General features: G+C 47.7%; 1 protein-coding gene across 19 annotated transcripts in view; it reads right to left on the bottom strand.

Moving 5' to 3' along the window:
- Positions 1-1,173: 1,173 nt before the first annotated feature.
- The window catches only part of macf1a (microtubule actin crosslinking factor 1a), a 328,092-nt gene continuing 317,398 nt past the window's right edge, over positions 1,174-11,867 (bottom strand). For 12 of the 19 annotated variants that reach the window (XM_063185302.1, XM_063185303.1, XM_063185304.1 and 9 more), the window contains 5 exons: positions 11,338-11,406; positions 8,074-8,285; positions 5,282-5,392; positions 4,616-4,724; positions 1,174-2,767 (listed from right to left, as the gene is read on the bottom strand). In XM_063185302.1, coding sequence (XP_063041372.1) covers positions 2,511-2,767; positions 4,616-4,724; positions 5,282-5,392; positions 8,074-8,285; positions 11,338-11,406 — 758 coding nt within the window. In that variant the 3' untranslated portion in view covers positions 1,174-2,510. The remainder of the gene's footprint in view (positions 2,768-4,615; positions 4,725-5,281; positions 5,393-8,073; positions 8,286-11,337; positions 11,407-11,867) is intronic. The other 7 variants (XM_063185310.1, XM_063185311.1, XM_063185312.1 and 4 more) reach the window with 3 other exon arrangements.

Below are 11,867 nucleotides of genomic sequence, written 5' to 3'. Positions count from 1 at the left end.
ATATCGAGAGGAGGTGACCAAGGGAGGGGGGGAGATAGGTTGGTGTGTGGGTGTCTTTTTTGGGGGGGGAGGAGGGGTTAAGAAGAGCTCCCCCAAAACAATCCCATCACCCCACCCTTCTTTAGCCCTCCTCATATACATCCGAAGATGCTGCGGTCACCTACACACGAGTAGAAAGCCACTTTTGAAAAGGATTCTGGGATTTGTAGTCACAGGTAAAAGAAGGCCACCACTGGAATCGCTCAACTTCCTTTGTCAGTTACACTTTGAAAAAAAAAAAAATCCCCCCCCAAAAAACAAACAAAAACAAAACGACATGATCAAGTAAACTCTACTCATGGAGAAGCGGCCTCCAGGGTTTTTACAAAGTCTTCATCAACATCATCATTATTCCCATCATCTTTATCAGACATTATCAGAATTCTTTTTTTTAATACTAGTCTCTCTCCAAAGGTGATATGATGTTGTACGGAAAAATAAATACACATTTTTCTTATAATGGAAAAAGGAGCAAACAAAAACAAACAAAAAAATTCAACAGGATTATAAATTAATGACCAAAAAAATATGACATTCACAATTCATTAATTTTTGCATACTGTGAAGTGACGCAATATCTGACCTTTAATAAAAAAAAATCTTTCTGTAAGTTGTGAGGAGGACGCAGAAGTTCAAAACTAAACACAATAATATGACACACGGGTTACCATGGTTACAACACCAGATGAGGAGTCGAAGGTTAAATGGGACTATTGTGTTGAGTCCAGCACAGTCTTAAGTGATATCCAAAGTGTGTATCTTGCGTGTGTGTGTGTGCATGCGCGCGTGTGTGTATGAGGCAGAGGATGCAGTCTGCTGGGCTTCTGGAGTTTGGTTTTTAAAACACAATCAAGAACACACACATACAGAACACACACATGTAAATGGAAACCAAGGATACTGTACACACAGACACACACAAACACACAACAGACACACAGACACACACTGCTTCAGTCTGATTACTACAGAGTGCTGGAACACACATTGTCAACGTGTGTGAGAGCGCACGCGTCGGCGTGTGTGTCCTGCATGTGTGTTTATCTTTGTGTGTCTTGCACTCGTCATGTGCAGATGATTCCCCATACAATCCCTGGATTAAGTGCATTTGTCCATCTCAGTGACGTTTCTGTCTTTTTTTTTTATTCCATTTTCATTTTGTTTACTTTGTTTTCCCACACAACAGAGTTGCAATTCTCCTTTACGCATTTTTGAACCCGTGGCCCGTGTGTTCCTCCTGTTGTGCAAAGTAACTGTCCTCTGCCGCTGTGGTATGCCTCGGTCTTGGAGCAGGGGCTGTGCTGGTCACACACAAATACGCGCATGCATACATACACACAAAAACACACACACACACCTAGAGCCTCCACTTCCTCTCTGGATAGGGCAGTTCATGGAGGGGTTGTTTGAGTCCAGGAGCAGCCCTGTTGTTCTTCCCCATACAAACAGTGTCCTGGAAGAGTTGTGCTGTCGAGTAGTATAAGGCTACTCATATGCGTGTGCGTGTGTGCGTGCGTGTGCGTGTGTGTATGTGTGAGTGTAATGTTTGAGTCCTGTGTGTGAAAGAAAGTGACGGATAGTCCAAGTGTACTGTGCTGAGGAAATCAGTAACCCAACAAAAACGAAACAGCAAAAAAAAAGGTTTTAAGGTGTTAAGTACTGTAAGGATGTATGGATAAATAAACAAACAAACAAACAAAAACAGTAAGGACGATTGATGAGGAACACAAATAAGGCAGCATCCTGTGGTTTCTACTGTTAGTCAGAGAGCGGTGGAGAGTAATGGAACAGCAGCAACAACAACAATCACCCCCATCGTAACTTCCACCCACCTCCTACCACATCCACTCCCTCCGACTCTCTCGCTTCAGAAGAGAGAGGGATAAGAAGGGAGGGAGAGAGAGAGAGAGAGAGGAGAAGGAGGGGAGAAGACTGGGTCTCTGGTCAAGAGGAACTGTTCATCGAGAGTTTGTTTGTCTGGCCCCAGCCTTTTATATATATATATATAATTTTTTTGCATGTGTGCTGAAGTCCTCTGGGCCACCGTAGTTGGTCAGGCTTGCGTGCAAAGTGGTGAGCGTGTATGCAACTGTGGCCCCTCTGTCTTTTTCCCCTTTTTTTCGCTCAACCTCCATTGCTGGGGCGGTGGGCTGTTTGAACCACCTTTAGCTTCCCTCTTCCCTCCACATCCATCCATTGCTGGAGCTGGCTGGGTGGAGACGATGGTGCTTGAAATAAAGTAAAGAGGGGATGTGGTTCCGGGGTTTCAGCTTTTTTTTTCTTACCAGCGGGTGTCTGGTGTCTGGTCACCTTCATGGAGACGGTGGTGGCGTTTCTAAACCACCTCCGCTTCCCATCTTTACTTCCCCCACTGGAGTGGATGAGGGTGAGGGTGTGTCGATGTTTGGTGATGCTTTAAGAAGTCCAGAGGGAGAGACTCGGGTTCTCAGGTTTGGTTTCCAGGTCATTATTTACTTCTTCCCAGCGTTGGCTGGCGTCTTGGGGCTGGGCGCCTTCTTGGAGATGGTGGGGATCTTGGAGGGCTTGCCGCCGGCGCTGCTGCCGGGTCGGCGCGGCGTGTCCGAGGTGTCGGAGCAGGCCGAGCGCGTCTCCAGGAGCTCCGAGGCGTCCGAGGCGTCGCTGCCCCGCCGGCTGCTGGCTCGGCTGCCCGCACGGCTGCCCGCACGACTGGCCGCGCCGCTGGCAGAGGACGGGGTTCGCTTGGAGTCTGGAGGAGAGGAGAGCAGAGGAGAGATGGAGGAGAAAGAGAGGGATGGAGACAGAGGAGAGAGAGAAGAGGATGTGAGAGTAGTACAGTCACATAGAAGAGGAGAGTGACAGAGAAGAAGAGAGGAAAGTAGAGAGAGAGAGAGAGAGAGAGAGAGAGAGAGAGAGAGAGAGAGAGAGAGAGAGAGAGAGAGAGAGAGAGATAGAGAGAGAGAGGGAGAGAGAGAGAAGAGGAGGACGGAAGATGTGAGGACAGGAGAATTCAGCAGAGAAGAGGAGGTGGAAGGAGAGGACAGAAAAAAAGGCACGAGAAAAACGATACAGGAGAATTGATCAGATAGAGAAGGGTGAAAAGCAGAAAAGGTGAAGACAAAGTGGAGGAGAGGAGAGGATGCCAAGTAGTGAAGCGGCGAGCAAAGAAAGGAAATGAGAGGAAAGGAAAGAGGGGAGGAGGAGAGAACATGAGAGGGAAAAAGGGAGAGGAGGATAGACAGTAGGTGATTATACAGCCAGCCAGACAGCAGCCAAAACCAAGTCGCTGCCAATTGCTGACGAGGCCGTCCTGGGACAGAGCCTTAATCTGAAAAAGCCTCACTGTTTTCATCAGCTCGATGCACTTCCATTCATCTATCAAGAGGAGTAACACCTCGATAATGTCTCCCTGGGCATCACTTTTGCCTTGATAGGTCCCTGTAGACGGTCAAACGCGGTTCTAATCGCAGTTTGTTGGAAGTCGTTTGTTATATACTTAAGGTTAGTCTTTGGAACTTGGTATGGTTTAAGTGGTGTTGATTAAACAACACACTGTAATGATATTGGTCTATTGAACAGAGCATCTGTAAAATGTGCTTCATCGCAGATTAATCAACTATGGAGTTGTTGGTTGGTGCGATCATTAGATACGGTAGAGCTTAGATTCATTTGGGAGAGGAGATAAAAGTGAAATAAAATAAATTGCTGATGCAAAAGAAGTGACACATACAGTATACAGTAATGCAGCACTGGTAAGACCTAGAAAGTCTTCAGACACACAACGATCTTGGAACCATACTATTCTTGGAACCGGAGGGTTCTTGGAACCATATGTTGAAGCAAGCCTGACATTGTTATGGTTTTCAGTGGCCAAACCTGTCACAATTGGTGTCATTTAGCCTGTTAATACTGTACTGTGGGCCATCAGCCCAGGAACCAATGTCCAGGAACGTATGCCCAAGGCTAGTGTTCCTATTGCATTTGTACTGTAGCCCAATTGTACAGGCCAACATTCTGATTCTACATAGAATTCTAGCCATGGTATGTGTTGGTGCGTGGATACTGTGAGTGAGCATGGAAGCCTGGAATTTCTGGAGAGGATCTACACCAGGGCTATTCAAATGGAGGCCCTGGGGCCAGATGCGGCCCTGGGAGGGCAAGGTTCTGGCCCCCCATAAGGTCAGAGCAAAATGAAAACAAATATGTGAGCTATCGACGGCCGTGCATAATTTTCACAATCACTAACACTTCAGGTTGGGGACATCTCTACAATGCATTCACATGAGAGTGAAATCTTATCTAAAATAGTATCTTAAATAGACCATCCTAAGGCTACTAAGAAATAGAGAAGCGAATATCTGTTCTGTCTGGAAATCTATGCGCTAGTTTTGCACCTTAACCTCAGACACTGTGCTGCTCGCAGTTACACAGATTCTATGCTCGGCCCGATCACTGGAGGGATGGTGCATTTCTTCACAGTAGGATGCTAAGCTCTGACCTGGTTCTCGGCCAATGAATATTATATTACTGAGCAGAGCTTTGCGGAACCAAATACTGTATCTGGCGAGAGCCAGGTTAGCTCAGCTCTTCATCTCACCTGGTCGTCCCTTAGATGCAGAGGCAGGCGTGGATCCTCCATTCTCCCCAGTCAGCGACCCGCGGCTGGAGTGGAAGGCCGGACGCCTTAGTTTGGACGACGACGCCCCCTGCAGTGGCGGAGGACAAAAATGTCACGTTAGAACTCAAATTAGTTATCTGGATCTGTTTTACTGCAGACCATATATCTTATTAAGGTGCTACAGCTAAAATGGTATTGAGGTCAACCAAAATCTGCTGTACTTACTCTGATCACAGTAACGGCTGCGCTATAAACATGGAAGAAATAACGTTCTGGATGTTTCTATCATAGCAATGCCTACGGCTACTTTATATACCTTTATATAGCACTGCATAGCTCAACGTGGCTTTATTAAACTGTATAAGCTAAATGCTTTGGCACAGGTCTATGCTGCTTATAATAAAATGGCTGGCAACATAAAAGCGCACATAATGTGTGTGACTGCAAGGTTTTTTGGGAGGCAGTGTGATTGCCGCCAACTAGCTGTTAGTGATATTAAGGAGCGTTATGGGTAGGTTGCACAGAGGCTGCGCGGGGACAGGGAGTGGGGGCGGGGGTGTGAGTGAGAGTGCGATGACAGGAGGAAGGTGGTGGTGGTGGTGGTGGTTGGGGGGCGCTTGGCTGCTCATCGGGTGCGTGCGTTACCTCTTGCCCCGGGGACTGGGCAGTGTGATCTGCAGAGTGCTGGCACTTGGTGGGGGTTGGCGTTTTACTGTGGGCCAGCCAGGGCTTGGCGTAGCCGCGAGAGTGAGAGGACTGGGAAAAACAAGCAGCGATGAAGACACAGAGATGGAGGGAGGGAGGGAGGGAGGGAGGGATGGAGAGAAGGGGTGGTGGAAAAAAGAGAGAGAGAGAGATGTTGTGATGATGAGAAGAGTGGAGGAGTGGAGAGAGTGATGAGAGTGACACAGACAGTGACAGCATGGGAAATGGGGGGAGAGGAAATGGAAGTGTGTGTGTGTGTGTGTATGTGTGGGTGCATGTGTGCATGCGTGTGTGTGTGTGTGTGTGTGTGTGTATGCGTGTGCGTGTGTGTGTGTGTGTGTGTGTGTGTGTGTGTGTGTGTGTGTGTGTGTGTGTGCGTGTGTGAAGGGAAGGGAAGGCCAAACAGGGGTGAATTGAGGGAATCAGAGTAGCCAGCAGCAGCAAAGGGTAGGGTGAGCAGGAGGGGACAAAAAGGACAAAAAGACAAGAGCAACAAAATGAAAACACCAGACAAGATGACACATGTGACAAATGATGTGACCACCATGTGAAATGTGCACAAACAACATCACACAACACGCAGGCACGCACGCACACGTACAGGCAGCAAACATGCACGCGGGCATGCGTGCACACACACACACACACACACACACACACACACACACACTCACACGCACGCACGCGCACGCACGCATGCACGCACGCACGCACGCACGCACACACACATCAGCACAATTATGAAAATCACAAGAACCAACACCACAACAAAAAGGCACCAACATGACAACGTGATGATTGTGCACGTGAATTAGGGAGAATGAGGAGTGAATTTGGGGCTGGGTTGATTTTGAGCTCCTTGGTTTTGTTTAGTGTCTCCTACGATTTGTTAGACAAAACAAGACAAAGCTAGGGTGGGATGTGGTAAACTACTATGTTCCACAAAGCAGAGACAAGCTTTCACAAACATTTGTGTTGACAGAGACAGCAGCCGAGGCCCTATGCGAAGGAAGAAGATGGTATTTGCTTTATGCGAGTGTGATTTGGTGTTTGCGTTAATGTTGGTGCAGAGGTTCGATTTCTCCACCAGTAGGGAAAATGTCACTGGGGGGGATTGAGTAAATGCCCGAAGCCTGAAGCCATTTAGGTGTTTAGGCTAAAAGCCTCAATGCCTGGCTGGGGTAGACGTAGGCCTTAAGGTCCAGTATGTCATTTTAGTTGTTTGTTTTCAAAATGTATGTCGCACATTGAGAATTGTGGTCTTTTCATGTGTGAAGCTAGGCTCAAACTACACGACCATCGGCCCATAATAAAAGTACTCTACTCCATCAACTACGACAAAGTACATACTCAGACTTCAATTTGAACTCAAATTGCTTTAAAGAGGACAGCTCGTGCACTGGATTCAGTGTGAGGTGATCTGGACGCAACCATCTTCATAGCATGTCATACACTAATTAATGTTTGCCTACCCATAGGACCGGTTTTGCAGTTAGGTATATGATATTCAGCCAAATCGCCCGATTAAAAAACTCAATTCAGTTCATTCTGGTGCAGTTTCTTTCCATCTGCATTTGCATGGGCATGACACTTAGAAAACTTAAGTGAAATGCCTTAATTGGATGAAACATTAAAAAAATTGTCTCCAGAATTGTTCATAAATTACAATTCACGTAGATGAGACAAAATCACAATTTCCATTACTGTACCTCTAACAAACACATAACTAGACTACGCCAGAGTCCCACGTTAACACACAGCTACATGATTCAGTGGTGTGGAACGGCTTCAAAGAAGCTGAGAGGAAAAACGGCTTCCACAACAGGCACCACTTTGTCAACAGCACATCTGGACGTCAACGTGGCTCCCCTTCACCTTTGACAAATGAACTGTTTGGTTGCCGGGAGACAAAAGCAAAGAGGAGGACACTGACTGTTGTGCAAAGACGTGAAACTGAAAACCTGTGAAAAAGGTCGCCCACTCAACGACTCGAAAGATCAAAGATGTCATTGTTTTACTGTGCGGCCCCTCCTCAGCCTTTTTCTGGCACAGAACACAAATAAAATACTATGACGCCCAGATCCAGCCGCTCACTGAATATTTGATGCAAATTTTCTCCACATCCTGCATTTGTCTGGTGCATCTATTTTGGAGCAGGCAGGTGAATTAAAACATGTGCTTCATTCTAAAAATCCTGAAAAGGAATGATTAGAAAAAAACAAAAAACTTCTATTTTCAATTTGTGAATTTGTGAGGTTAACATCTGAGGATTTTGTATGAGGTCTTCGTCACTTCATTCACCATATCCTTAATACTTGTCCTGAACTTCTACCCCCCTCCTCGGGATACACACCAATCTTTTCCACTCTACCCTTACTGACTCCCATATGGGAGCCACTTGCCCTAGATGAGGAGGTGGGCGTTTGGGCACACACCTCCCTACCCCTCCCTCCTCCACCGTACCCTCACCAGCTAGTCCTTACTATACCCTACTAGGGATGGGCAATATAACAATATTAAATCGTGAATCATGAAATCAAGTACAAGACCGCCTCCAATCTGCCAAAGTGGAGACATCGTAACGCTAACGCCCTATCCACTCTACCCCGTCTGATTTCACTTACCCATGTGGGTGACCTTTTCGATACCCTGACATCTACCCCTTCCCATCCCCCCACCTAACACTAACACCTTATATCCACTGTACCCGGTGCCAGTCTAGTGCTACTTACCCGTGAGGAGGCGGTGGGCGTGGGGGGTGCAGAGGGCATGGAGGCGCAGCTCTGGGCGCTCTGGGAGGCCGAGGAGGAGGAGCGCGTCGGGGAGGCGTTGCGGGACGAGGGCTTGGAGCGCCGGCCGCGCGTTCGGAACGCCGCCAGGCCCGACGTGGCGCCCTCCGGGAGGATGAACTTCTCCCGCAGCTCCAGATTGGTCCGTCCTCGAGCTGTGGAACATTCCGGAACAAAGATTCAGCAAAAAAAAATGACAGAGGTCAGTTATCTCAGAGTGTGGCACAGGCAAGTCGAGACAGGCAGGAAGCCGAGAGCAAGAGAGAGCCGTGTGTGGGGTCTGCTGAACACCAGCAGTGTAGGGGGATGGGGGTGTGAGGTTTGGTAAAGGCGGTGGTTGTAGTGGTCATACAGATACCATTAGCACATTATGTGTGTGTGTGTGTGTGTGTGTGTGTGTGTGTGTGTGAGGTGGGTGGGTATAAGTGGATAAGTGGTTGATCTGCAGACATCAAAAGGGTAGTTGTCATTTAGGGGGGATTGAGCGGGGGGGGCTTGAGTTGGCCAAGGGGAGGTTAAACATTAAGCCGATCCTGTGGTTTTTTACAGCAGATGCTGTACGGTAAAACCGCATGTGTGGCAGAGAGCGAGACAGGCCACACAGGTCTCAGCCAAGCACTTGTCCGCTTGGGGCACTGACCAAATGTGGGGGTGTTGTGGCGGTGCTGGCTGGGGGTTAAGTGGGTGCGCTGTGGTGGTGTGTGTTTGGGGTTGGGCTCACGTCAACACGATGCTTGCACAGTGCACACATACATCCAGGAGGGAGGGGGGAAAGGGGTGCATGCCTAGCTTTGGCGTTCAAGGCGCACACACACAGAAATGCTGTGTGCATAAATACACACACGCGCACATACACACACACACGTTTGCGCACAGGGGTAGCCAACGCATGGTTAGGTGCTTGTTGGCAGCATTCAAATAAAAACACAGCTCAGCTTCAGCCTCATCACATCAAACACAGCCCTAAGCAGCAGACACAGTGAGAAGAAGAGAGAGAGAGAGAGAGAGAGAGAGAGAGAGAGAGAGAGAGAGAGAGAGAGAGAGAGAGAGAGAGAGAGAGAGAGAGAGAGAGGATATGTGTGAGAGAGAGAGAGGATGAGGAAAGGTAGGTAAGAAGGTGGAGAAGAAAACAGCAAGTCAGAGAAGTAGAGAGAGAGAGAGAGAGAGAGAGAGAGAGAGAGAGAGAGAGAGAGAGAGAGAGAGAGAGAAAGAGAGAGAGAGAGAGAGAGAGGAGAGCTAGGTAAAGGAGGTGGCAGCGGCAGCAGTGCACTTTTGGCTGTGGTCAGTTGCCACGGACACACCCTTTCGCCCGTCGCCGCTAGCAACAGCAGGCAAGTCAATAAATGGGGCGCACCATGTAATTTCTCCCCCGCCAACGCCAGGTGTACCCTGTAATTGGTTCCCCGAGCGCAATCAGACTTTAAAGAGCCGCTACAGATGGCCATTAGAAACCCAGGGGGGGCCACTCCCCTGGTCTGTTAAAAACTTTTAATCATTTCATTATGTTTATGAGAGGAAAACCGGTTAGGATCACTTGGGGGATGTTGTGTTATAAAAAGAACCAAGAACTAGGGCTGGCCTAGTCCCTTGCTGGTGTAGAAAGCATGATACTGCCTAGCACACAGACATTATCCCCCCCTCACACAAACATCAATGCACGTACATACATCCATACACACGGACACACAGACATTATTACACACACACATCTATATTTATGTAAATACATTTCTATGCACATACACTCATACACCCACATACAGCGGATGGAACCAGTGCTGGACAGATGGATTTAAAGAGTCAGCATGGATGAAGACATGATGCATGATGTCTGACGGATACTAGGCGCGGATCCCCTATTCCATCAATCGTCGCCGCACGAATGCAATTCAATTCATTTCCAATGGAATCCGGCCAGAAATTACTGCCACGTATATTGTTGCTACGTATTCTAGCAAAGCCAGTTAGGATTCCGGAACAGTGAGTCGGAAGCTCAGCTCTGCTGAACATTATGCAAATTAGCATGCCGGCTCTATGTACGTTACCCAATGACAGGGGATCACATGAAGATTTCCCATGACACACACAGCCCTTGTGAAGGTGTATTTCTCTCCTTACAAGTAGTTTTTTTGAAAGTTATCAAACTTTTGGATGTAAATTATATAGACTACAAAGAACTATGAAGTGGTAAGAGTGTGAAGTGGTAAAACACGTCCCTACTTCGATAGGAGCACATTGAGCTGCTATTTCTAGGTAATTTGCTTGCTATAAAAACAAGAAGAAAGGGAAATGGACACCTTGTCTATACAACTCACAAGGGCATGCCCATACACTTGCCCTAAAAATCTAGCAAGGGCGACACGTTATGTCAAGGGATGCGTTACGGTGAGCTAGCTTTATGTGACGCAATAGTGGATACGCGCCGACAGACCATCACAGACAGACAGACAGACAGACGGACAGAGAGAGAAAGAGAGACAGGAGTGGGTCGGTACCTCTGCAGCAGAAATAGCCAGGAGTAACTGCCACTGAGAGACAACAGAGACAACATGAAGTAATACCATGCACATACACACACAAACGTGACACTCACTAAGACATATCCATCCCCTCATACAGTACACACACACACACACATACACATACACGCACACGCTCACGAACATGCACACGCAAGCACACACTCCCCATACTTGCATAATCAACAGGCAGAATTACACCGCTTTCAGGGTTCTTTTTATCAGGGGGGAAAAAAGTACACACAGGAAATTCGCATACTCACTCTCACACACAAGAGAAACAAACACAAGAGTCTGCTCTGTTATTCCACAAATTCACACACGGTGAGCAGAAAAAGCCACTGAGCAGGGTCTCCCGAGGACCCAAAAGCCCACACTTCCCCCCTTGTCCTGAGGTTCCCTTTGGGGGGGAAGGTGAGTGAGAGACAGGCAGCAGCCAGGTAGGGGTGTGGGTTGGGGTGGGGTGGGGAGATTGAATTCACTTGAGGTGGGGCCGTGGGGTGTAGGGTGGTAAAGTTTAGTGTCACAGTCAGCAAAGCACAGCAAAAGCACGATTACAAAAAAAACAACAAAAAAGGTGTGAGATCAGGAACGAAATCATAATAATGATAAAAAAGAAACGACAAAGGAAAACAAGAGAGAGAAAGAGAGGAGGAGGGGGGGAGGAGAGGGATAGAGAAGACCCAACCTAGACCTAGACGAGATGAGATGGAGCAGCTGGAGTCGGAGCGAAGGATTTTAAGTCCAGGATGTTGCACTGGGGAGAGAGAGAGAAAAAGAAAAGGGGCGGGGGAGATAAAGAGGGAGGGAGAGAACTAAGGAACATGCACCATGCACTACAAACCAGAAAGGATGACAGAGAGAGGACCCAATAGATAGATTGATAGATGGAGAGAGAGAGAGAGAGAGAGAGAGAGAGAGAGAGAGAGAGAGAGAGAGAGAGAGAGAGAGAGAGAGAGAGAGAGAGAGAGAGAGAGAGAGAGAGAGGAGGACAGACAAAAGAGAAGTGGGGAGAGAGAGATGGATCATGCACTTATTAACCAAAAAGAAGAGGATGGATTGAAATGGGTGGGATGGATGGATTAAACGAATGAGGGGGAGGAAAGGTGGGAGAGGTGGAATGAGAGAATGTGAGATCTGGTGTAAAGCATGGATAGATAGACGGATGGATGGATTTATGGAAGGAGCGATGATCTCACATGAGGCTGAGAGAGGAGC

Source organism: Engraulis encrasicolus, chromosome 20 (assembly GCF_034702125.1).
Source record: "Engraulis encrasicolus isolate BLACKSEA-1 chromosome 20, IST_EnEncr_1.0, whole genome shotgun sequence".
NCBI lineage: Eukaryota > Metazoa > Chordata > Actinopteri > Clupeiformes > Engraulidae > Engraulis > Engraulis encrasicolus.
This window is presented reverse-complemented; position numbering and strand designations above follow the sequence as displayed.